Source organism: Pyxicephalus adspersus, chromosome Z (genome assembly GCF_032062135.1).
Source record: "Pyxicephalus adspersus chromosome Z, UCB_Pads_2.0, whole genome shotgun sequence".
NCBI classification, from domain to species: domain Eukaryota; kingdom Metazoa; phylum Chordata; class Amphibia; order Anura; family Pyxicephalidae; genus Pyxicephalus; species Pyxicephalus adspersus.
The window spans coordinates 80130829-80158701 of NC_092871.1; the positions used below are offsets into that span (position 1 = coordinate 80130829).

At 39.0% G+C, this 27873-nt stretch overlaps 1 protein-coding gene across 2 annotated transcripts in view; it reads left to right on the forward strand.

Annotated features, from left to right (window-relative positions):
- Window positions 1–27873, forward strand: part of FGD1 (FYVE, RhoGEF and PH domain containing 1) — a 116915-nt gene that overhangs the window by 77417 nt on the left and 11625 nt on the right. For both annotated transcript variants that reach the window (XM_072429411.1, XM_072429412.1), the window contains exons 2-9: window positions 11102–11296; window positions 14147–14321; window positions 16345–16798; window positions 20756–20845; window positions 22552–22700; window positions 24157–24313; window positions 26661–26799; window positions 27776–27834. In XM_072429411.1, coding sequence (XP_072285512.1) covers window positions 11102–11296; window positions 14147–14321; window positions 16345–16798; window positions 20756–20845; window positions 22552–22700; window positions 24157–24313; window positions 26661–26799; window positions 27776–27834 — 1418 coding nt within the window. The remainder of the gene's footprint in view (window positions 1–11101; window positions 11297–14146; window positions 14322–16344; window positions 16799–20755; window positions 20846–22551; window positions 22701–24156; window positions 24314–26660; window positions 26800–27775; window positions 27835–27873) is intronic.

Here is a 27873-nt window from a genome sequence, read left to right on the forward strand (position 1 = left end):
CTGTCATTGGAAACAATCTTTCATGATAATTTTTAGTGACAGGAAAATGAAAGAGCACTGTAAGCACAGCTCTATTCTGTTCTATGGAGAGGGGAGGGGAGATGAGGTAGCAGCACCCTATTGTGCTCTTGTTCATTGGAAAGCACTTTGACCACAATACTGATCAGTCATTCTTTATTTGCAGTGCGTATTGATAAACCACTTCTGGAAGCTGCTGTAAACTTGCTAGATTTTTGTCCAAGACGACCAGCTGTGCTTCTCTTGAGCAAAAATCTAGCATGTGTACAGTGGTTCCTCAAAATCATTCATCAATGACACTTGCTAGGTTTACACCCGATACCAGCCCAACCATTAATCTCGAGCAACAATCATCTGACCTGTGTATATTACTTAAAGGCATTCATATAGATAAGTGACTACAAGTGGTGGACAGATTTAATGTTTTAATGTACTGTGCAGTTTTGCTGCCATTTGCATGTGGTTCTCTTTCTGGTGTCAAAACTTTGGCCGTCTTGATTGCAACTTCAACTTTTGCGCATGGGAGTTTTTACAGTGAATAAATCACTGCATATCCTGGCATCCTACATTGAGGTCTGTATGAGCACCCCAGTGTATTTCACAAAACAATTTTTGAACAGGTAGGTAAAAAGGAACATCGCCTGTCGTTTCTGTAATAACAATCCTGCCTGCTCACACTTTCAGCCGAACTATTACACTGGTCAAACATTTTCTTGACGAACAGATTAAAGTCATTTTAGGCTTTGTTTGATGCACAGATTCCAAATATAGTATTGGTTTTGTTAGATTGGCTCTAGTTTTTGAAATAATGGCCTCACAAATAACCTCATAGAAAACTAAAGAAACATAAAAAATAAGCAAAATGAAACTAGATATGCCTACGTATACAAAATTAATTTTTTAAAATACTTATTGTCAATATATTCTATAATCAATATTTTTTACAGAACCAATCACAAAGAAGTCATTGAAAAACTCAGTTTGTATGATTTCCTTTTATGCTGATGATCAGGACAATCAGGTTGAAGGCTCCAGCAGTAGTCTGCCATCATGTGTCTATCCCATCTGCCCTGATACCTTTCTTCCATCACCTTTATATCTTGATGGAACCTCTCCCCTTGTTCCTCACTGAAATCCCCAAGGTTTTCTGGAAATTGTAGTCAATTGCTATGGAGATAGTGTACCTTTATACTTATAGTAGCACCCAAATATTAAAGTTTAGGAGCAAGTTTTGTACCAGTACTTCATAATTTTGTGCTTTATGGTTACCCAAGAAGTTCTTGACAACCATGACATAGCTGTGCCAGGCAGAAGCTTCAGTATCAGTCATGTAACTTGTGAAATTTGAATCATTTATCATTTATTACGAATCTGGGGTCCATCAAAGATTCCTGCTTTTAATATTTCAGTACTCAATACAGGGAAGAATCTGCAAATGTATTTGAAGCAATCACCGTCCTTGTTCAGAGCTCTAACAAATTGCTTCATGAATCCCAACTTTATGTGTAGTGAAGGGAGAATGGATTTTTCTTAGTCAACCATTGGCTCGTTAATGATGTTCGTGCACCTTTTTTCATGTTTTCCTTTGGAGGCCATGTCACTTTTTTCCAGTGATCCTGCTTTGCTCTACTACCCCACAAGCAGATGAAACATGGGTACTTTGTGTATCCACTTTGCTGTCAACATTTTTAAATCACCACATATGGACCATTGGTGGTTTTGTAAGATCATTTTGATTGTTTCATATTCTTCTTTAAGTTTTGTTGGGAGATCAATTGGAATTGATGCATAGCAGTTGCCATTATGCAGTAAAACAGATTTCAAACTTGGAGTGGAACTGTCTATGAAAAGCCCCCAGTCTTCTGCTCGGTATTCTGGTAATCCCATATGGGTTAGTAGTCCAGGGATGTTACAACAGTACACAAAGTCTCCATCTTCACTGAAATATGGTAGAAGTGTCACCTCTCTTGTCCTATAAACCATTATTTTAACTTCCGGTCTCAGACAATTCTTTTCTTTTAGCCTGGATGATAAAAGTTCAGATGCTTGTTGTGACAGACAAATGTAGCAAAATACATTAGGGTCATTTAAACAACTTCTTGAAGAATATTTCTGTAAAAAAAAAAGAAAATGTATGAATAAAAAGAAGGCAAATCAAAGTTTCATGAAAATAATGCTACATTTATTATAAAAAATTCAAAACATTGATGCAAAAAAAGAGTTACAATAATATACTGTGTTAACATTTGTTGTTAGTAAAATTGTCTACTTCGATTCCTGTATCACAAAATTTAGAGCCAATTCAATGAAATTCATGTCATTCCTGGATTCAGCAGATCTGGAATACACTAAATATTATAATACTAAATAATAATACTAAATATTATTGAAAAAGTCCTTGGCAAGTGCATTTTTTTGAGCTGTGTTATAATTAATATTAATAATATTATTATTATTAATAATAATAATAATAATAATAATAATAATATTGCACAGTATCTATATAGCACCGACATATTACACAGCCCTTTACAAAGCCCATAGTCATGTCACTAACTGACCCTCAAAGGGGCTCACATTGTAAGGTAACTATAGCTCTGCTGTAAATGGGTACACCTGTTCCAGTGACAACTGTTGAAGAGGTGATTGTCTCCTGCTTTTGAGAGATTTCCTGTGGTTTCTCTGTGTTAGGAAAGCACTAGAGATTTTCTTATAATAATATTATCATTAAACAGGATTTATATAGCGCCAACATATTACATAGCGCTGTACATTAAATAGGGATTGCAAATGACAGACAGATACAGACAGTGACACAGGAGGAGGAGAAGACCCTGCCCCAAAGAGCTTACAATCTAAGAGGTGGGGGGAGAAACACACAACAGGAGATATGTAATGTTGGGAAGTAGTGTGGGTTTTTAGAGACAGAAGAAGATGGGTAGGAAAGTTTGAAAAGATGGGTTTTAAGAGCTCTTTTAAATGAGCAGAAAGTAGGAGCAAGCCAAATAGGACAAGGAAGACCATTCCAGAGAGTTGGGGCAGCTCTAGAGAAGTCTTGGAGCCGTGCGTGTGATGAGGTTATGAGTGAGGAAGTCATTAGTACGTCATTGGAGGAGAGAAGAGAGCGGCTAGCGGGGTATTTTTCTATCAGGTCAGAAAGGTAAGTGGGACAAGAACTGTGTAGGGATTTGAAGACAAAGCACAGGAGCTAGAATTTGATTCTAATGTGAAATGGAAGCCAGTGAAAAGACTTACCAGATTTATCAGATAGGACAGACAGCAGAAATTCTAACAAGGTTTTAACGTTCCTCACTGTCCATAATGTTAATTTGTTAGAAACACTTCCCTATGTAAAGCTTATGGTATATTTCAGTGATTGGATTTATAAATACTTTCCGTTTACAAAGCAGATATGTCTCACAGAGCACCTGCAGCAACATATCACACCCAATGTCTTTCTCCTCCTGTAAGTTTCACATTCATGAATGATCCACACCTCCCATGTGAACAATGCTGATAAATCTCGGCTGTGTGTTACAGAACACACAGATTTTCCGGAGGAACCTGCACTTTATGACACCAGCGGAGGAAACCGCACAATTCCGGAGGTATTTGAGACTGGAGACATTAAACTGTTGATCCATGCGGGTCTGTGTCTGGGAAGGGTTTGGATGGAGATATGGCATGGGATCAGCCGATGGGTTTGGTAACAGAGGTTAGCTGGATGTCACAATCACTTTACTGTATATTAGTGGTAAGGCATTGTATAATCATACTGTAAACATCTTCAATTTGTAATCCTCTGAATTTATGCCAACCAAATTCAATACAATCATAGGGAAAGACTGGAGGTCATTTTTCTCCTGGGGTTAGTATCATTATTATATGTTGTATTGGTGGCCCTTCTTTCCAAAATGACGTCCTTTCTTGATTTCATGTGACATCAAAAATCCAAATACTAAGAGTCATGTATCAAGTCTGTGATGGAAGTATTTAAATTGCAACATGTATTGTTCTCATTTGTTTAAAGAAATCTAATTAGAAAGGTTGATCAGTGATGATGGCATCACCTTATAATTCTTCATTTGCATTTTATCTGTTATAATCCTCTTTTTCTTGCATTGCCATAAACCTGGTATGTAGGACATCTTCCACCATTTACCATGGCTCGTGATTGCTATGGCACACCTTCGGATTAATTTCTTATAGAGAGTAGACATACTTAGCCTTGCTATATACACCACAATTTGTTTTATTCATAAAAAAAACAGAAAGTGGTATTTTATTAGTCAAGTTAGTTTGTGATTTTTGATGAATTTTGTGATTGGGGAGCCAGTTATGTGTCTTTCACAGGTCACACGTCTATGGTCTTCTCCCATCGATTTTCCTGCTCTCTGCTAGCCCAAAAGTCACAAAAGCTGCTAGAGGGTTTGCTTCCAAGGCCGAATATTTCCAGTCTAGTGGTATATGATGGTTTGTTTACTCATACAGTTACTGACAATGATAATTACCAGCATTCAACTATTATAACTTCCATTGCTGTCTGCTGAATGTTATCAGTTAGCGGCTGAGCATCGTTCCCAGCTACATGGACTACCCCATGTTACCAAGATGAGGATAACAAAAATAAGAGGATAAGTGCTCTATAATCCTAACACACTTTTTTTCCTAGGGTGACAAAGCTTCACTCAAAATAGAACATTAAGCCAGTGTTGTCACCTTAGAATAAAATGTGTGCTACTAGAGCGGTGTTTCTCAACCAGGATTTTTTTGAACCCTAAGGTTCCTTCAGAGATTGCTAGGGGTTTCTTGATTATGATTATTAATATAGCACCAACATATTACACAGCGCTGTACATTAAATGGGAGCTGCAATTGATAGACAGATAGAGACAGCGACACAGGAGGAGGAGAGGACCCTGACCAGAAGAGCTTACAGTTTAGGAGCTGGAGGAAGTAGAATACAATAGGAAGTGAGAATCAATTAGAAATGTATGCCTCTCAGGACAGGTTAACTGACACCAATGATCTGTTTAGGTGACATTCTTCTCACTGACCAGCAATAAAAGGATCATCATGCTAATATACTGTGATCTGTGGATATAGAAGGGGTTTCCTAAGGCAGCACTCGGCAACTTTTTTCGGATCTCACGGACCCCTAAATTCATAATTTTTAATCCCACAGACCAATATTATGATTTTTTTAAAAAAGTAAAAAAATACATTTGTAAAATAATGATCTTCCTTATGGTAGTATAGAGGTTTATAGTAACTAAATAAGGGACAATCAGGAGCTAGACATATCAAAGAAGAGGAAGAATATTCACCTTTCCTGCCACCAATCACCTCTCCATTCCTGAGAAATTACCCCCTAAATGGTTCAAGGATCTCCTGGGTCCCCCGCAAGTCTCACTAGTTCCCCCTGGTGACCTTCACATTCCCACTTCCTCCTGTACTTATTGGGAGGTTAAAAGAGCAACCAATAAGAGCTGCAGGGGGCCCTGGAGATCAACATTCCTATAAGTGTTCCCAGCTAACTTAAGAGGATGATTTCTCTGCAAAAGAGCAGCGACAGTAAAAGTTCTTCATCTCTTCTTTTACAGCTATGGCTTCCTTCTGCTGTAGTAACAAGGTCACTTTCATATTTAAAAAAAATTATATTGCAATACCATTATAAAACTTTTAACGATTGAGCTTGCATCAACTTTTCTTTTTTTTCTTATGAGATCTAATGATACCACCTACAAGCACATGGCCCTTTTTCTTGGAAAAGCACATGCCTATTATCAGGGTAGATATAACTATGGAAGTGCCGGGGCAAAGCTTTGCAGCACCCAAGTCAAAAACTCCACCGCCATCACCACCACAACCTTCCATATGATCTATAAACTGTATCAGCAAAGTAGGTTGCAGGCCGTGCCTTAGGCTACCCCCTGCTACTGCTGAATAACTCAGGACAGCCATCTCCCTTGCATACCCCTTGGCCCGGGCCTGAGTTTCAGGACTCCTTTCCCACATATGTCCAGCCCTGGGAAAGGCCTGCATTCTGCTTCTACTGTCCACATATGATTGCACAGACAAGGCTCAGCAGGACAGCTGTGTGTATTTATACTGCAGTTTACACATCATCATCTCTATTCTCTGCACACCCAACATCCCGCTCTGTCACTCTGAACTTTTCAAACATATGCCTGAGTAACTCCTGCCCTTTCACCACTCCCTCTTTCACCTCTTGCCAGAAAACATCTGCCGAGGCAACAGGCTGTTGGAGACGCCAGGTGTGTAGCAAGCAGGCAGGTACAAGTGCTGTCTTTGTGTGGACGGTGTTACCGGATTTGTTCTACATTACCTGTCATGTGAGTCGGCGATGTTTTGGGTTTGTCCAGTGATTTTTGAGGTTTATATTTGTATCCTTTTCTGTTGGTGATTGCCGATATTACAGTCATAGGTTTGTTCATAGATTAGGTCCTCTGAATCAAACAACCTTTATTGATATGATAGAGAATCTCTATGATTGTCTATGAGGCAGTATGGTTTACATTTCAAATTTAGTCCAGTAAAATTGTTTATGATCACTCTTATACTTTAATATAATATACACAATGAGTGTAAAGTATACTTATTGCAGAATATTACCAATATAAGGATCTGCACCGGATGGGTAAATACCCAAACAATGGGCAGTGGTTACTGGAGGTTAAATTAGGTAAGGATATGTTTTTTTGTCAAATTTATTTTTTATATCCTTGATGTTTTTTTTTGTATCCTTAATGTTTTATTTGTGTTTCAGGTTAGTATACGCTAATAGGGCCCACACACGTTTCAGTTATTCATATCATGCAACACTCACTTTACATGTATATCTACCGCAACGTACTTTCTAAATCACTTGGAACAAGTGACTCAGTCTGATGCAGATCATTAACGCATTGGTAGTAACCCACATTGTAACCCTGCCAACGCACCACAACACACCTTAAATAGGGACCTGCACTTTTATTTCGGAAGCAGCTGTAGTACTCTGCTATGTAAGCATGTTGGTATAGCGTATTGGGTTGCCAAATGAACGGCACCACAGTACACTTCACGTGCCGTCATGCATTGTGCTAAACAAGTGTTTTCGCAACGTACCAAAAATTACTTAAACGTCACTTACCAAAACAGTTTTTAATCACTGGATTAGCATAACAACCAGACAGCCAGTATTATCAGATCACTAAATCATCAATGATAGCCTTCTTCCTCTCTATAAAGGTTTCATTGAGATATATTACACTATCTGATTTTGCTTATAACTGAATTTGCCTACAGCGACTAATTAGCGTTCCAGGTGCAACCGTCAAACTTAATTGGTGTGAGCTTAAAAACTGACAATTGGAACACAGCACCATCTATATTATTACACATAATAATATTATTACGCCTTATTATCATTTTTTTATATCTTTGTTTCAGAACAAGTTATAAAGCTTTAGGTGGTTGTGTTTGCCCGCTGCTGCAATACTGAATTGTGGTGCTATTCAAAATAAATGGCAACACACCAGGTTTATTGCATTGCAGTACCTTGTTGTTAAATGGGCACCAAATCAGTAGCTTAAAAAAAAAGTGTAAATGTACATTTAACAACATCTTCTACAAAGAGAAATGCAGATCTTTGCTTCTGAAAATACCAACTGCTTGACAGTCAGGCTGATCCAACAAATGCAGAATGACTGACATGGAGCTTACAGCATGCTTGTGCCAGATCAGTAACTCCAAACAGCCAGAAAATATGCATTTTTCAGAAGAGCTATGCAATGTCTAAGCCATACTTAGTGGCGATCTTTGGAAATCTTTGCAACATCAATTTGTTTGGTGACTAAAGATCACATTAATGTGCCAGTATACAAAATACAAACTGACAGTTTACTGATATGTTCCACACCTTTTGCTTGGGTGTGAACTCCTCGGATAACTACACAGTGTGAATAAATTGTGGGTCCCATTTGTTCTGGTTCATTGAGAATGAATACCTTTGTGACATGGCTGGCTACCCAAGAGTTAACCTGTCCCCTGTATGTCCTGCAGGTACATGCTTTGGGAGGAGTTATAGACACACAAAGAAAGGAAGAGGTAGCAGCACACATGCCACAGATAGCAGGAAAAAAATAAAAATTATTTTAAACAGCTTGGAGTGTTCGTATGGTAAATTAATAGTTCATGTGGCTGAAGCTACATTAGCTATGAACCTTCAGCTAGTTGACCCTTGAAACTGTTGTAAAACTTATAAAAGAATTGTAGGAGTTTAGATAAATAGACATAGCTTTGTTTGTACTTAGTTGCTGCAGCAACCTTCAGGCATCTTGGAGTTTGTCAGGGCAAACATAAAAGGAATCATATGCAATGAATCTTTGCAATACAATTACTCTCCTTTACATGAAGTGTGCACTGGACATGGGACAATTCCCACATAAACAATATATTTTTTCTCTGCACATTTTAATCAAATCCAACAACATTTATGACTATTCAATGATATATTTAACCAAAATGTCACTGTAAAGGATTTCATGCAGGGAATTTGTATAGAGAGAAATTCATTGTAGTTGTTGGTTTCTTTTTTTGGAAGTACAAGTTACATGTCTGGCATGCTGATTCATGATGACTTTAAGTTACTTACCTAAATATAGCTTTCTAATCAGAAAATGTTTATACTTGATCTACATCAGGAACTGCGAAAGTATTGAAGCCATTGAATCAGATTGGTCTTGTATACACCCCCTTTTTGTAATAGGGTCCATTCAACAGATCTGCTCTCTGACCAAGCTATGTGTCACTGCTTCTTTCACTAGGCAGAATCTGGAATTGTAAAGACACTTGTTGTGCACAGGGTTGTTTTATATCCTTTGTATTATATATATAAATTAATATTTTTGTGCTCAGAGTTTATCTTTAAACACAAAAGGGCAACAACTGAGTATACAAAGGGGTCTACTCTAGTCAATCCTTTTTCACTTTGTTTAGTTCTACTTTTAAAAATGTTGCATTAGCCAGGGCATTATTACAGGCGATGTCCCTTCTACAAAAAGCATTCTTACCAGCCAGATCACTCAAAAACACAGAATACCTGGCAATTCCGGCTTCCGCAGCACTTGCGGATACTGGAGGAACTCCTGTGCGGCTGCATGGGAGTTGCGTCGTACCGGCCTGGCCAATGAAGATGGCCAAAGATCACATTTAGGAATTGAAAAAGGAAGAAGATTGTGGTGCCCTGCAATGGGACAGGGACAGTTGACTATAGCAGGTAGCAGGGTTTAGTTCGACTTTAAGCAGTTTAAACTCCCAAGTCATTAAACCTGATCATTTTAAAACTACCCCCACAAAGAGCAAAAAGCTGCTTTGGTAGTGTCTGTTGTTTCTAGTAAATATGGCTACACTTACTAGATGGAAGATCTATTGTCTGATTTTGTTTCCTGCAGGAGATACTGAGTGTCAGACTAAATGACGCAAATTATACTATGGCCCTCATTTAATAAAGCTCTCCATGGCTAGAGAGGATATTCTTTCATCAGTGAACCTGGGTGATCTGGTCCAGGATTGAAAACATTTGCTAACAGATAGCAAATGACTTTGAAGAAATTAATGCCAGGTTTGCTGGATCACCCAGCTTCACTGATGAAAGTGTATCCCCTCCAGCCTTGGAGAGCTTTAATGAATGAGGCACATAGACACAGCAGCAACTGGCAAACTCTTCTGATGCTTAGAGGTCAGTTTTATTTCGTATAAAAGCAATCCAAGTATGTTAGGCAGATATATTTGCAGTGAAAAAAAGCCGCTGGGTGTTACAAAAGGACAATACTATATATAACCGCCGTCATTATTGGGTGGGGCAGGTATGTAATATTTGTACAAGTAAAATGGAACTTTACTGAGCAAGATTTTTCTTATTTGTAGTGGAGTATAGAGAAAAGCATGTTCACATTTTTAGAACTTCATAAAGTATGTGTTAAGGAGGCACTGCTGTCATTTTATTTCCTTTAGACCTACATTTGAAATCAATAAATGCATGGTGTTTGATGTGTTACTTTATAGGTACATAATAAATAATTCATGCACAATTTTTCCAGCTAGCTGATGGAGCTTCAGGCATATTTACCAATCTATAATTAGCTGCAGTATCAAAAAGCTATTGTTTACAGAGTTCAGTAGCCCAAGGTGAAATTTCCATACACAGTTCTCTTTCTACAAAGTGAGTGCTATGGTAGGGCAGTAGTTTTTTAATGTATTTTAGAGTGAAACCATCAGGTCATGCCTTCCCTATTACTTCCCCCTGTGTTCTATTCAGACAACATAGTTACATATTTAGGTTGAAAAAGACATACAACCATCAGGCAAAAAAACCCTGGTACAATTTGCTCCAACAGGGGAAAAAAAATTCTTCCTGATAGCCAGAGGCAATCGGATGTTCCGTGGATCAACAGTCACTGTTATTTTTACTTTAAAACTTTAATACCCAGTTATCATCTGTGCTTCTAGAAAAGCATCCAGCTATAGTACTTCTATAGTAGTTGCTGAAACTACTTCCTGAGGGAGACGATTCCACATTTTCACAGACCTTGTGAAGAATCCCTTCCTTATCAGGAGCTTAAAATACTAATCTCTTTGCCATCCCTAACAATGAGAAATACTCACAATGCCACAGTAGCCAAAGACCATCTTTAGGTCACTTGAAAGAGCCCAGAAGTATTATTTTTAATGGTAAAGAAAAACTGTTTTTTTTAACCAGAAGATTAATGTGTGATTTGGTAATTTGAAGATATGTCCTAGTGATTCATCCAGGGAGTAAAGCTATAATGATAGGTTCCTTTCTTGGTATTGCATATATAGGTTCCAAGAACACCAGTACACAGAACCCTATATTAACTAGTCTAGTAGACTGACTAATAACCTGGTTTTTGATTGGCTGCTGCCGGTTGCCATTGTTCTAGGCACTGATTTAATAAACCATTCCATATGTGTCAGAATCTCTCCACGTCTTTTCTCCTCTGAATCATTCCTCCTTGTCATGATTTTGGTTTGCTTACCACATCCTTTTCTTTTCCAGGGCCCCAGCCCAAGCCTCAAGTGCTTGTTAAAAGCCTCTCCTTGGAGCCAGCTCATATCCCAATACACCCAGAGAAACCCCAGAGGCTCCGATCTGATTCTGGAAACTCTTCCGACTGTAATGGGTCTGTCCCAGATCCCTGCTGCAACCCCAAACCGACACCTCCTAGACGGCCAGCTAACACCAAACCTGAAGGTGACTCCTTTTCCTCCTACCCATATTTATATTGCATCTATCTATCTATCTATCTATCTATCTATCTATCTATCTATCTATCTATCTATCTATCTATCTATCCATCCATCTATCTATCTATCCATCTATTCTATCTATCTATCCATCTATCTATCTATCTATCTATCTATCTATCTATCTATCTATCTATCTATCTATCTATCTATCTATATCTATCCTCCCTTTGTTTGCAAAAACCCCATGTACTGTAAATAAAACAGCGGTGGCCAACCGGTGGTCCGCAAGAAAATTTTGGTGGTCCACAGCTCTGTCCCCCATTTGGACACAACCCACCCACTCTCTCATTGCAGGCTCAGGCCTGCTTGCTAATCATCCTGGTAGGACAGTGGTGCAGGGCTGTGGACACAACTTTTGTTGCGTCCGCAGCCCTGCGCTACTGTCCCCTCCAAAATTTAGATCTGAGCCTCCGATGGGAGAGTGGCCTGGTTCTGGCATCATGAAGACACTCTGAGGGAAGTTTCTTCCCATTTTGAGTGGCACACTGCTCCCCGCACATGCGCGGATTCCGTGGATTTAGTGGTCCGTGAGGTCCAAAAGGTTGGCGACCACTGATATAGAACATACTCTGAGATGAAAAACTTTCTGAGATGAGAAAAAGAGATGCCTTATAGTGCAAATTATGTAAGCAGAGAACACACCCCCTACCCCACCTCCAGTGAAGTGGATCACAAACAATTATACTCAAATTTGTGATTGGTTAATGGTCTTTTCAACTATGAATTTCCTTTTTTCTGCCTTTTACTGCAGTTACTCTAATTTTCTCATTTTTACCTGTAACCTCTTTGCATCAACTATCTGTCTTCATGCACACCAACCAAGGCTGTCTGGTCTTTGGTGCACAAAGTATATGTACATAAAATGTATAAGCACAAGGAAACATTTGTATTTGTTTTTGGTGGAGTGTTCACATTAAAGCCAGGAAGTATTTATTGATCACTGCATCTTTGTAAAATTTTAACCATAATTTCCTCTTAAGACAGAAAGTAATGGGAACTGTCTGCAACAGCAATGCAGACAAAAATGGCTTAAGTAGATATATCTCAAGTCCATATGTTGTTAAAGCAGAACTAGATATTAAAATTGTGAGCTGGCAGATTGTTAATTGCAGAAGAGACAGGTGATGTCCCTTCTGAAATAAAACAACTTACCTGCCTGTTTGCAATATTTGCAATATTAGTGTATGATGCTGAGGATGTTGGCATACCCCTGCGGGCTTGTTACATAGTTACATGGTAGGTTAGGTTGAAAAAAGACATAATCCCATCAAGTTCAACCACTAGCGAAATAAACATATCCCAGATATAAACCTTATGGATACAGTTGGTCCAGAGGAAGGAAAAAAAACCCCTGGTACAATTTGCTTCAACGGGTGAAAAAACTTCCTTCCTGATTCAATGAGGCAATCGGATGTTCCCTGGATCAATGGTCACTGGTATTTTTACTTTAAATCCTTAATACCCAGTAATATTCTGTGCTTCTAGAAAATAATCCATTTTTTTCATAAAGCAATCTATAGCAGTTGCTGAAACTACTTCTTGAGGGAGCTATTCCACATTTTCACAGACCTTACAGTGAAGAATCCCTTCCTTATCCGAAGCTTAAACTTCTTTTCCTCCAGACGAAAAGAGCGCCCCCTTGTAATGATCCTAAAGTAAATAATGGGGAGGAAAGTTCTCTATATGTACCATTTAAATATATTTATACAGGGTGATCATATCCCCCCTTAAACATCTCTTCTAAAGGGAAATAGATTCCGTTCAGCTAATCTCTCCTCATAGCTAAACTCCTCCATTCCTTTAATTAGTTTAGTTGCACTTCTCTGCACTCTCTCCAATTTCATTCTGTCCACTGTTTGTGGGATTTAATGAAATCCTACACAGTCTGTCCAATCATGATGACAAAAGTCCCAAACCTGAAAGAAAACCTGGTGAGGATGGCAGTGCTGGTGCTGGAACAAAGAGAGGTGAGTGTACCTAAAAAATTGTCAACAGGCAGGTAACTTAATTTTATTGCAAAAGAGACATTATGTGCCTGTCACTTCTGCAAAAGAACCTACCTGATCACATTATATTTATTGTTCAGAATTTCTCTTTTAATAACATTTTGAATTCCCTTGAAAATGCTCGGACCCCCTGTCATAGTCCACTGTAGAGTATTTACTTCATGGTGAGCCCACACAGACTGCAATACAAAAAAGACATATATAAAGTAATATGGCAATTGGGCAATAAAAAGCTTAAAGACCCTCTAAACCTTAACTACTGTGTTAAAAAAACAAAAACGAAACAATGGTGTCACTAGGATGTCACAGCCCTCCTATACCAGACCATACAGAATCCTTGGCAATGGTAAATCAGTAACCTGACAATCAGAAATATTCAAAACTTTTCCCATTTTAACTAAAACTTTTTTGTAAGAAGTTCCACATTGGCAGCCTTGATTATTTTACATTAAAGCAATCTTGGAGTAGATAAAGGCCCTAGTATTCAGCCTCGTGTTTTAATACAGTCACAAGATTCCTCATAGGATTACATTTTACACGTATTTCTATTATGCTAGCCATTGCTAGCCATTAAATGTCCAAGCAAGACACCATAGCTTTATAAGCCCCCAAGCCACAAGAAATTGCCGTTACTCCAATTTTCAAAGAAAAGTGACATCTCAGACAGTTAAAATCATTCATTTTAAATCTGATGCAGACAGATGTCGTCTGTTCCTTGTGTCTTTGATAACAGAATGAAGGTTTAGTAATTACTGGAGTCTCATTCATCTGCTCGTCTCTTTATACAGTTCCTCCAAAGCCTGCACATCTCCAGAGCGTGAGAAGACCCCGGCCTCCAGGCCATATTCCGCCACCCCCTTCACGTCCATTGCCAGCAGACCCCCGACTCTCACGGGTGTCCCTGCGCCCAGACAAGGATGGGACTCCCTCAGCAGTTACCTCCTTGATTGAGAAATTTGAAAGGTGAGTGCAAGATGTTTGTATTGTTAATAGTAACAAATAGATTTATTTATTGTGATTAAAGAACGGTGCCAAGCAACAGGGGGGGACATAGGGAGGTGCCAATTGACATGGGCCCTAGCCCATCCTCAGCCAGCAAGAGCCCCAAGTCAGTTCAGCAGGGGGACCCCAAGTCAGTTCCGAGCTGGGGCCCACTGTTGGCTAAGTCCGTCGTTGCCAAACAAATTTAAATAACCAACACTACAGCTTTTCTAAAACAGTCTTGTAGCTTTACCTCTATAGCCTTTAATTTCACAAGTAATGGGTTGCTGGACAGTACCTTCAACTACAAGTAGTCAGTGAGTGTTTGTTTTAAATCTCTGATTGTTAATAAATTTATGAATGTGACTCACTTTAAAGTGTTTTTTAACCTTTCATTACTAGCTCCCAAAAAATGACTAGTTTTACTATATTAAAGTGCAGCTTTATTTCTCAGTCCAACTAATTGTTCTCCCAGTATCAGATCTTTACCATTAAAAAGTTTTTTATCAAAGCATTCCATCACATCATTTGCACTCGGTTTCCTGTTGGAGGCTTATACACAATATCATCGCAAATATTCCCAGCCAAATATTTTTGGAGTATGTCTGTGTAACTGTTTATGTTCTGCAAGCATGTAAATGACATCATCCAGGGACTATCATGCTTTAAAAAAATTGTGAAATTTAAAAGTATCACATGATAACTATGTCACTAAAAGAGAATGTCACTCAATTAAAAAAAAGTATTAAATCTTTGATTCTTTTTGTTTTTTTTTGTTTTGCATTTCTTTTCACATTTCTGAGCAGTCCTTGTAGCGGATTCCCAGCAGATATAAACATTCTCCTTCAACTCAGGAGTGACCATTGTTGGATCAAATTACTGTTGTTATTTATGCATTACTGTGCTTTACAAAAAGAATGTGTGTGTTGTCCCATAACAAAACTGTTTAAACCTGCCAAAGAAAACAAGGGTTTAAATTTGATTTGGTTATTATGGGTCATTACAGACAGCTTATATGTCAGAAATGATGACAGAGCCTATTGTCTACAGCGGCTTCCTGGCTAAAGAAGGTTAAGCTAATATCTGGGGCTTTTCATACTTCACCACTTCAAACCCCTTTAGATTAGCTGGCAACCTGAACTAAGGGTTATGGCCTTTGGTAGGTTTGTCGGAAATATGGAAGGCCAGGTAGATCTGCACAGGCATTGCCTTTTCTTTTTGGGCTTTAACGTGAAAGCCACCTCTACTATAGGTTTTAGGTTGGTGGATTTTCCATTAGGGGCCAAAAGTGGAGGATGGGAACATAGGCAAGATCTCCTGGTGTGGAGGGGACTGTTAGGCTGTGTACACACATGCAATAATTGTCGATCCTTTCCAACGACTAAAGATGCATGATGCATAAACGAGCGCTGTACATACAGTGCTGTTCTGCTGTATGGAAAGAAATATGGAGCGGCACCCCGCTGTGCTCTCTCCCCTTTACTTTCATTACGATCGTTCCTCATTTGTTGTCCGTGGATCTGCCAGGACGGACGCTGTACACATGCCAGATTATCGTCTGATATCAGCCCTGCGGCAATTATCAGATGAAAATCATCTGATGTGTGTACGTAGCCTTAGGCTTAACATGGTAAAGGTTTACTTTAAAGCCCAACTCCAAAAAAATCATAGCCTTTAGATACTTGTAAACCTCCTTACCCAACTTCTCCAATGCTAATATTTACCTGTTATTTGTTCCTGGGGATATTTACCTTGTGACCTGCTAAAAACAACGGGGTAATTTCTGCAGTATTTCTTAATGGATCTCTTCTTACAATTGTATACTAATTTCTTTGGTGAGACCATACACCATGTATAATGAATGAGGAAGGTCTCCGAGGAACGTGGGCAGAGAAGTATAAGACTTAGAGGGGCTTGTGGACCATACTTTACTTACTGCATGCAGAAAAAAAGAAAAAATTTAAATCACTTACTAACCATCATTTTTATAATCTTTACCCCCCAGAGAGCCAATCATTCCACCTGAACGCTCTTATCCCATTAACGACCCTGATAGTCACGTTGAGGTCAACAACGGACCTTCTGAACATTCTGGATACAGCATGGGAGAGCTGGAAAACAAACTCTTGGATCTTCTTGAACCAGATGTATCCCAGTCCAGTCTAGAGAGGAGGCGAAGACTTGTGGTGGGAGAGGGCGATGCTGAAGAAAGAGGAGAACAGGACTCCTTAGGAAAACTGGCAAACAGGGACAGTGGCATTGACAGCATTAGCTCTCCATCGACCAGCGAGGAGATGTGCTTCCTTGGGGAGGTGGAGGAAGGTGGTAGAGAGGAAATGGAGACCCCACATATTACAGCACAACATGGCTCTACGCGTGACTCAGAGGGGGATAGCGACATGGAGGACGGCAGTGGCGGAGAAGAAGAAATGCCTATCGGGAGGTTAGACCCATGCAAGGTAAGATGAGGTTGCCGAGTGAGATTTGAATACAAACAGCTGTTCAGCATGTGCCTGTAGAAATGTCTTTCTAGTGATTAGTCCTATCTCTAATAATATCACTCGAACCAATTTACATTATCACACCAAGCTTCATTTCCTGCAGTGTTCAGTGTGTTGCCAGCTACCATAAAATGGCTTATTTATACATCTGATATTGCTCTGTTTTTTAAGGAGACTTTTCCCCTAAAGTGGCAAAGCATGAACATTCTCCAGCTTTTTTTTTGCTACATATTCAAATCTTTTACAGATCAGACACTTGTTCTATGTTGGCTACAAAATTAAAATGTTAGGGATTGTGTCAGGGGGTTTTGACAAGTCCGTGGGAGTGTAAAACCTATTTAAAGCAGGTCAAGTGCAGTTCATAGAGAGGTTAACTGTAGGTCAAGCTTATGTCATAAACGTCAACACAGGCTCTTACAGTCTGATTATTGTCATTGGGAATGGTTGGAGGAGTTGAGGAGTCCTCCAGCCTTTGGTGCACTAATGACATAATTCCCCCTGACTGCCTCAGCAAAGTCTGGAGCTCAAGTACTACTGTTTTAAAGATTGCATCTTGTTTGATAAAATGATACTGTTGCTTTATATTGTGATATCATAAACTTATTTATGAACACATAACATTACACAGGTCTATTTCTTCTTTAATATCTCCATACCACGCTTAGCTGGTGGCTGTCTGAGTTACAGAACATTGCTTATGCTTCACCCCTCCCTGTCCCATCTCAAATTCATACATTTATTTCTTTAGTGAAAAATCATGCTGCCTTCAATTTTAAAAATCAACCCACACACTGCATGTTAAAAAGGGGCTTTTTCAAGATTTAGGCCTTGGGAGGCTGACCTACATCACTAGGTAGTGACCTCCCAGCAGCAGCCCTGCAAGAATTTACAAGCCTGTAATGATGTCAAAGGGAGTAATAAAAGCTGTTTCCCATACCAGGAACAAGGTAAAATGGAAAACAAAATAATGCTGGGACATGGGGAGAGGGAGATTTAGGTAGTGCCTAGACCAACCCTCTAAGCTGTCTCAGAAGTGGACAGCTTTTATAGAAACTTTTATGGACACCCGTACTGAAATCGGTATGCACTATTGCACAACTGGTTGTCCTTGCTATCATCTTCCAATAATTTTCAGTGATTTCCAATAAATGGCCCTGCTGCAGGGTATGTTTAGATTGAGATCAATTGCAAGCATGACACAATTGTAGTGGAATTTTTTGTCACATTAAAACCTCAAAATATGCTGTTTTACTAAACCCAAAATAATAAGATATGTGTTTTCTCAGTAATTAGTTGGCAGTGTTGTGTCTGAAGGTTTTGAATTAGAGACTGACTCACAAAGAGTCTGGGTTGTGGGAGATTGCCATGCATCAGCTGTTGTGCAACATTCATGTAGATAACAGCTTTGGATCAATAAAGCTTGGAGTCATTTATTAGATGATACCCTGCCCACGTGGAAACAAAACACACAAATATGTTTTATTCACAACAGCAGCCTTCATCCTATTATCAGTCTACCTTTCCCCAGAGTCTGTATGGAGCTTCCTGATATTTACATGGAAGCATAAACACTTCAATAAAATACAGTACTACATAACAAATTCTGTTCATCATTTGACTTTAGTTTATAGAAAAATAACAGAAAAAGCTGTTTTTTTTGTGGCAAAGTAACTTATATTAGGTGAGTTTTAAATACATTATACTACATTACATTAAATACATACACACACATTTTTGTACTACACATATATACAAAGCAAGATTGGTCATTCCCAATAATGGGAAATTGAGACAGAGACAGAATATCCCTAATGTCCATAGATTGTGAGTAAGGTAACGTCTTGTAGCCCGATGCGTTTTACCTTTTGGCTTTTTTATAGGGATTTATTTTCATTATATATTTTTTTTAAGTTATTTATTTATTTACAAGTAAAGGCCTTTTCTCTCCAGACTGTAGCACCTCCGTCCGTCGAACTCTGCACATGGCACCTTAAACTTTGCTGCAGCTAACACAGGGACCCAATACCAAAATAACACTTATATACCTACCTTTGTGATATCCCTGATATTAGGCTCCTAATCTACTAAAACTTGTAAACAGCGCTTTCCATAAATCCCCTGAGGAAGCCGACATTCGAAACCCATCTGAAAACAAGGAGTTACCTTACTCACAATCTATTGACATTAGGGATACCAGTGTAGAACCCAGAAAGATTTTTAGGCTGGGTGGGATAAAATTTTAGGTGGGTGGCAGCCCCTCTATTGACCCAACTCAAAAGCAACTACCCTAAAACAGCCAGGTGGTTACTAATAAGTGCTGGGTGTTCCACCCAAGTAAAAGGGGCTGGGGAGAACACTGGATACTCTGTCTAGCCTAATAGGTCACATTTCCCATTATTGGGATGTCCAATCTTGCTTTGTATATATGTGTACTACAACAATATGTGTGCTTTGTATGATGTATTTTAAATTCACCTAAATTCACTTAATACAATAATTCTCTGGTATTTTTCTATATACTGAAGATTTAATCTGGGGTTGGCAAAACAAACCTACTAGTTGAGGACAGCTGAAATTTCTTCCTGCTACCATTTTCTTTTTGGATAGAGTATGAAGAAGTTATAATCTATCTCAGGTTGTTCCTTTCGCCTAGAAAAATTGACCTTTACTTTGCTATCGCAGTGGCCAGTGAACAGGAAATAAGGGAAAAGCTTTCCATTGAGAACCATTTTTTTTAATAAAACATGGTAATGGGTCGTTTGAGCACTTTAGCTGGACTTCCTTTTAGTTGTATTACACTTTTTGCTGCAGAGAACAAGCACTGTATCAGGCGACATAATTGGGGATCGGATACTGGAATGCAATTTTGGATCATTTCCAGGCCAGAAAGTGACCTTATTCAGCCCACACAGCCAGCTCCAGCAGCTGGAAGTGTGGCCATCTTCCAAAATGAAATTTCATTGTGTGTAATCATGCTTTGTGTAATCAAGGGTTTGATAACTACTCAGTGGTGGGGATGAGTTTAAAGACGTTTTACTGATATTAAAGGGCACCCAGACCTGCACACATGATTCATTCAGACTCATAAATCTATAAATGATTTATTTCGATGCGGGAGGGAGAGGTGCAGACAGACACTGCTGGTAACCATGACTGGGCCAAGGGTAGGTAGAAGAGGTAGCTGCTTCAGTAGGTGGAAGCGCAAAAAAAGCAGGACCTGCATTCTTTGCTGCTGAGATGTCACAGGGGAGGGGGACGTTGGACTCTTTGCTTTGGGTGCTTTTGCCCTGGCACTGCAGACCTGCAATTTGGAAAGATCCCCACCAACAGCTTTAAAAAATGTAGGTACAATCACAGAAAAATCAACTATTTTAAATTTCCTATTATATTGTTCACTTACAATGTACCTACAATGAACTACAACAACTTAGAAGTCGATTCCCAACAATAACAGTTTCCCCTCCTTTTTGTATGTCATAGCGCTCTAATTTTCTTGGAGTGGCTAATAACTGTCTGTGCTGGCCCAGCCTCTTGTTAAATATGCATATAATTTTATAGAACCATTGTCGTTTAAATAAATGTTGAGGCGACAATTCTTCAGTAAGAATAAATGTTGGGAATGTTACATTGTATAGAAAGGGCACTGTAATCCCATTATACATAATCAAAATTATACCGCCTTTTACAGAACTATAACATTTATTCAATGCTGTTGTGAAACATTTCTGTACATGCCATTATTGTTATAAAATATTATTAGTAATATTTTGAAATACTAACATATAGAATAGTATACCTTTTTAAAAGAATTATGTAATCTGTGTTTAGTAGGCTTTTTATTATTATCAAAGAGCAATTGTGTTTCTTTTCTCACTCCTTTTAGTTATTTGCATCTTGTGTAATTCTTTATTACAGTTCACAGCACGCCAGAAAGTATATAACATCGCTAATGAGCTGCTGCAGACTGAGAAAGCCTACGTGTCCCGCTTACATCTCCTGGACCAGGTGAGGCAATTGTTCTTGGAAATATCTTTCTTCAAAGCCCAATTAAAATCACAGAAATAGAACGGAAGTATTGTATGAATTACTTACGTTTTTATAGGCTTAACTTTTAGCAGTAGTGCAGGAAGTCATAGTATAAAAATTTTTGTTAAGAAATTGCTGTCCAATTTTAAAGGGCCACACTTGTGTCCACAAGGCCACAAATCAGGGGGGGTGGGAGGATGCAAGGAGTTTCAGTGGCAAAGGAGGGTTGGGCTTTTTAATTGGGGGGATAAGGTAACCTGGGATATACTGTTAGTCCTGTACTCTTCTCATAAACCTCCCTGTCGTGCTTGCTTGCTCTGTAGCCCCTAATTTTTTGAGCTCACCTCATTGGTGTTGTTTCTTCCCTCCCTAACCTGCTTGTGCCCCGAGCGATGGCTGCAAACAGATGCAGCCATGGTAAACTAACTGCAGTGTTTAGCAGTCCAGAATCTTGTAAACCAGCAAGAGAAATCAAGGTCAAAGACACCTAAACCATAATAGCAAGTGTGTTTTTTTCAGTGGCTGACCCACTGCTTTATTTGGCTGTGCTGGGGCATTAACAGTTTATGATTAGTAGCCTCGGACCTAGCATACCAAAAAGGGGTAAAAGAACAGGGCAGTGGGAGCACATGCATTTTCTTTTTCCGGCTATGGTAAATGTTTGAAAGTCCAGCATAAAATACACCCTATCCTGCCATGGAGGAGGACTCTATAGAAGAGAAAAAAGTCAGGAGAACCCCTGTGAGCTTTAAAATAAAATACTTTGAACCAGGCCATTAGTTAAGCATGCCATCAGAATAGTGACCTGGGAAGGTCGGAAGCAGCATTTTCACTAAGAGAAGGAAGGTATTTCAAAGCCTTAAACACCCAGTTATTATTGCAGTGTTTACTCCAATGCAAGTATATCAAATAGATATTTTGGTGGGCTACGTGTAGACCCTGAACTCTTTTTGTGACCCTCGGCTGGTTTAAAAATGGGGAATAAATAAGGCCCCAACTGTTCTCCATTATATACAATTTACTATGTAACCAGTAGTTCAGGTTATGTTATATGGCAGTTTCTGCTGGATAAATGATTGTAATTTTTACCAAATAGAATTACTAGAGTGCTTTAATCTTATTTTGCATATGTGGCCCTCGGTAGATATAACGAAGCCCCTTGAAGATTTGTTCTGCTAAATTTGACCCACTTTAACATTTGAGTTTACCATTCCTGCTTTAATTGGTTTGACCTTCAATTTTTTACATGCTTTTTATCCATAATTGTAATTCATAATGTATTAAATATTGAGTTCAATAGATAGGGTACCAGCTATATTTCACTGCTGTCATATTTCCTCCCTGCTTACTATCTGTTGAGATATAAGCAAGAGAGTGTGCATGGTGGTCAACCAATCCAAAGGTTTGCATTGTTATAAGCAGCCGTTCCACACAACTATTGAGTAGCAATAACAACAGTTAAAACGAGAACTGTTTTGTAGAGTCGTATTTAGAAAATATAATTGCCCATTGTTTTCATATTATTACAATTGACAAATAGAAGCAAGCTTTTAAAAATATTATTTAATACAATTATTTCCAAGAAACTGATGTCATGTTTCTCCAAAAAAAAATCCTTGAAAACACTACCTCAATGCCTTGTGTCATATAGTGGATTTCTGTACAAATTTTCTTTCATTCTGCAGGTGTTCTGTGCTCGGCTCATGGAAGAAGCTGGAACAAAAGGTTCTTTCCCTATTGAAGTAGTTATGGGAATTTTCTCCAACATCTGTTCCATATATTGCTTCCATCAACAGTTCCTTCTGCCAGAGCTGGAAAAGCGCATGCAAGAGTGGTAAGCATTATAAAGCTGCATACACATATTGGTCTGACCATTTATTGTATGAACTTCAATAAAACAGCCATCTAAAAAGACTCAACCCCATCCATTATGGATATATTGGATGTGATTAGGGAACTACAATCCTTGATAATGGTTTTAGGCAATTTGTAGAACCTGCGTACTGAAAGCTAAGGGATCCTAACCATGATGTTTCCTAGATATTTCTCATGTATACATGAGTGTGTCCCTAAGAAATGCAGGGTAAGTGTTAAAGTCTCCAGGGAAAGAGAGTATTATTAGGTTTGGATAGGTTTCCTAGAAAAGAAACCAGGTTCTATAGGGCCCTGGAGTTGGCCAAGGGAGTGAAAGGGTGGGTTCCCTGGCTCAACTCTGATTTGGGAATATATTCACCTGCACTCAGCTGCAAGAAGGGAGATGATCAGCCAGTGTGTTGCTGGCTGGAGTGTGATCAGTCAGAGGCTGGAGTGTGATGGATAAGGAGCCAGAAGGTTCCAGGCTGAGAGAGAGCCAGAGGGTTCCAGGCCCAAGAAGGAAGCCAGATGGTTCCAGGCTCCAGATGGCTCCAGCCAGAGATTTCTAGGCTGAGAAGGCAGACAGGGGGTTCCAGGCTGAGAAGGCAGCCAGAGGGCTCCAGGCTGAGAAGGTAGCCAGAGGGTTCCAGGCTGAGAGGAAGTGTGTTCCAGGCTGGGAAAGGAGCCAGGGTCTGTTCCAGGCTGCAGGAAAAGAGGAGAGAGCTCCAGGAAAGCCAGTGGGAAAACGAGACTTAAACTGTGAGTGAACAGTGATGATATAGTGTGTGTTGGAAGGAGAGGACACGCAGTTAGGTAGCCATATGGCCAGCCAGGCTACTATTTATGGTTTTGACTTTAAAGTTGTGGAATGTGCTGTAACACTTGGGTAAGAAAAAAAAACTGCTTTTTTTTGGACTTCTGGAGTTTTTTGCCTCTTGTCTGCCCTGTAAGCATCCCATTACCATGAGCAACCCACAGTAATTTACCACAATATATAAATTTAATATGATTAGAGCACAAAGCATTTAGGTCAGTGTTTCTCAACTGGGGTTCCTCCAGAGGTTGCTTGGGTTTCCTTGAGCAATGGGCAGGTTGTTACTCTTAGGTCAGTTTAGGTGACACCAGTATTTTTTTTAGCTATCTGTAAGGGTGACATTTATCCCAATGGCTGGCAATGTATAAGGCATTCTTCCTACTGACCGCAACACTATTATACCATGGGCTGTGGATATAGTAATTGTAGAAGGGGTTCCTTAAAGACCTGAAAGTTATTTCAAGGGTTCCCTTATGTTAAAAAGGTCTTGAAACATATTATTTATGTGAATGATGCAGGGTTAAGAACTTATGGTAAAATTGTTACAGCCCTGGCCAATAGAAACATTGCTCGATCTTAATTTTCCAGAACTATAAATAAATACTTTTTTTATTCCCTTTAGGGATACCAATCCTCGAATTGGAGACATCTTGCAAAAGCTAGCTCCTTTTCTCAAGATGTATGGCGAGTATGTAAAAAACTTTGACAGAGCCATGGAGTTTGTGAACACATGGACTGAGCGCTCATCCCAGTTCAAGAGCATCATTCAGGAAGTACAGGTAAGGAATCTTTCAAAAAAACTTTCTTTGTCCAAAAAAGTTCAACTTTGCCATAAGCTGTACTTAAGCTATCATCAAGCAAAATCTTTTTTTTTCTGTGGGTTTTAAGACAAGCCTGTGCCTGACCATCATAGCCTGCACTGGATGCCAATGAGTTTCTCTAAGTGGGTTGTGAAGTTCAATAAAAACAACTGGCTTGGGAAACTGATGGTAGCCAAAGAGCTGGTAAGCTGTCCACTCAAAATACTTATTGGCAGAAGTTCTAAACAGGACATCTCTGCCAGTCAGCAGCTGATGGAGGTTTAAATGTATCTTGTCTTTTTTGAGAAAAGAAATGTCACACATCATTTAAAATTGTTAAGTGGTTAGTGCAAATGTGAAACTGAGACCATTACATTACCTTCCCTAACTACAGAAGAGGGCTGGGGTTTCTATGCTTAAAGATGTGCCGGTTATATCCATATTGTCACAAAAATTAAAAAGTTGCTAGGACAGCAGTTACCTGACCAGGACATTGCACTTGTGCTTTAAACATAATCAATGTACAAAACACCCCAGTGTTTCCATAAATAAAGAAAATCAAGTTTGGGTTAACTCTTTACATAAAGAAAAATAAAAAGTAAATGTACTGCATAGCAGTTAATTGCTTCTCCTAAGTCAATATATACCTATATCATATGAATGTGGAATTATCCCTTTATTCTTGCAATCAGTTCTTTGCCTACATAGGGTTAAATGGCTCAGACCCTAGGTAGCTGTTTTTTTCCTATTTATTTTTATGACCAATAATTACCAGATGCTGAGATTGGAGATGGAAAAGGAATTTTTGGCTCGGCACTAAAGGAACTTGAGTTTCTGAACTTCCTCTTAACCCATATAACTGAATCGCCCAAGGATAGATTTTCCTAGCAGACCAGTAATCAGTCAGCTTCATACTGTGCGACTGTCTACAGACATTTTACATGCTGATCAATGAAACATTACCTGTGTTTAGGTTAATTAGAGAGTGAGAATTTTGCAAGCTAGTCCCAGCACAAAGATAGGTGGGGCTGAACTCTAGCAGGCTTGTAAACTAAAGAAGCTGACACAACATTGTTGACACTGATATACTTAGTATTTACAAATCTGAGTTATAGAAAATTCATATGTCAATGTCACTGAAGGTGTAATGCTGTCATTTCTTACCCAGCTCTCTGTCTATTGCTGACTGTAAAGCAGTCAAGTCATATTCAAGTGAGACAGAGCGCCATAACGAATAGGAGAAGTTTTTAAAGTATTACTCTGCTTTGACAATGAATAGGAAAGCCACAGGTTCTGTTTGAAAAATCATTCTTTTGGGTGTAAATCATCACAGCAGTGGACATTCACTTTCTCTTAGCTCCTCTGTTATTTGTCACCAGGTGCAAAAAGAAAAAACTTCTACTTTCAGGTTGAGGGGGGCATGTGAGTCTGTTTTAATTGACAACACAGCTGCAATGAAATTACAAATGGTATTGTCAGCCCTACCCAGTTATCACATTCTGAAATACAGAACACCCCCTCTCTCATCTACACAACATAGGAGACGTTATTCAGTCTAGCTGAGTGCAGGCTTAGAACATTTTTAGCTAGTAGAGAAAATACCTGTTGGTCCAACCTGAAATGCAAGCTTCTTGTCACTACTTGTGAGGGTAAAAGGCAGAAAAAACAAAGGGAAGCACGTTTAAGTCCAGTCTATTTGGCAACCATGGCCCTTTCCATAGATACAGTGCAGAAACGAGCTTAGCCACAAATCCTAAATTCCTCTAGCTGGTCTTGTAACTTCAAAGGACTTCTAGTTTCTCTTGTGGCAACAGAGGCGGGGATCTAACAGGACTAAGTGTTCCTCATTTAAGGACCTGTCAATGTCACTTGGTCCTGTAAAACTGAGCACAGCCTGTTTGCACCCCTAGAGGTGTGTAAATGACAGGCTGAGCTGGAAGAAAATGGGCTAAATGAGGACCATTAGGACTCCTGGAACTGGCTGGAGAATAAGAACTAAGCCCTTTCTTTATACAGAAAGGAGGGGGGATCCGGGGTAAAATCAAAAACTGGATTATACTTTAAGTAAAAGCTATGTGACATAATGAGCAAGCTAAATATAAAATTTGCAAGTAAAATATTTGGTTTTTGGGAGAGAAATTAAAATATACAAATCCACATCTTCATACTGGTGCTCCTTTAGCCTTTAGCCTTTGTGTATGACAATTTTTAATGGCCCTTTGGTCATTTACTGTAAAGCAGTATGTCAGGACACATAATGTACACAATATTTAAAGTCCAGGTGTTTTTACATTCCTTTCTCAGCATATTTTTTATTGTGTTTCAGAAAGAGGAGGCCTGTGGCAACCTTACATTACAGCATCACATGTTGGGGCCTGTCCAGCGAATCCCACGGTATGAGCTGCTTCTCAAAGATTATCTCCAGAAACTGCCGGAGGATTCAAGAGACCGCAGAGATGCAGAGAGTAGGTTATGCCGTCGGGGAAAAAAATATATCAGGAACTATGTATTGTAAAGTCTTACAAATCATATTGATGGGGCTTAATCTTTTTTACATGACCAATCAACCAAGAATTTTTATTATTAACCTGGGTTCCTATGGGGCTTAAAATTAAAGCCCAAGGTCGCCTTTTTAATTTGGAACATAAATCAGTAGCTACCTCAGGAGGTACAATTGCTTGGGAAATTATATCTAAAACCGTTCCTGAGCACCCAGGGCTAAAAGGCCAATATAAGCTTCCTCTCATAAGCTTTGAACTTCTTCAGTAGCAAAGATTGCAGGTCTGGGTGAAAAGTCCTTGTGACTAATGGTTATAGTTATGGAAATTTTGTGCACCAGCAGGCTCCATTAATGGACAATCCGTGTGACCATAGGCTGCATCGATGGACAGTCTGTGTCCTCATAGGCTCCAATAATGGACAGTCTGTATGACCACAGGTTCTATGGATGGACAGTCCGTGTGCCCACATTTTCCAATAATGTAATGACTGTGCACCTACAGTCTCCAGTCTGTGCACCTATAGTGTCCTGTAATGGAAAGTCTGTGTATCTACATGCTAATAAACTGTCTGGATGCCTACAGGCTCTACTAATGGGGAGTCTGTGCACCTACAGTCTCCAAGGAGGGAAAGCCATCATTGCATGTAGTACATGGATAAAGCCAAGCTTTATTGGCTATTATACAATACAGTCCATTCTTTCTATATGCAATTGATACAAAATAAACTCATATAAGATAAAGTGTCTGTTATGTTACTGTAACAATATACTGTACTCATTGATCTTTCAGAGTCTTTGGACCTAATAGCAACAGCAGCTTTACTGTCTAATATACAATACAGTCCATTCTTTCTATATGCAATTGATACAATATAAACTAATATAAAATAAAGTGTCTGTTATGTTACTGTAACAATATACTGTACTCATTGATCTTTCAGAGTCTTTGGATCTAATAGCAACAGCAGCTGAACACTCAAATGCAGCCATTAGGAAAATGGTAATAATAAATATATTATTTTATGATGAACATTTATTT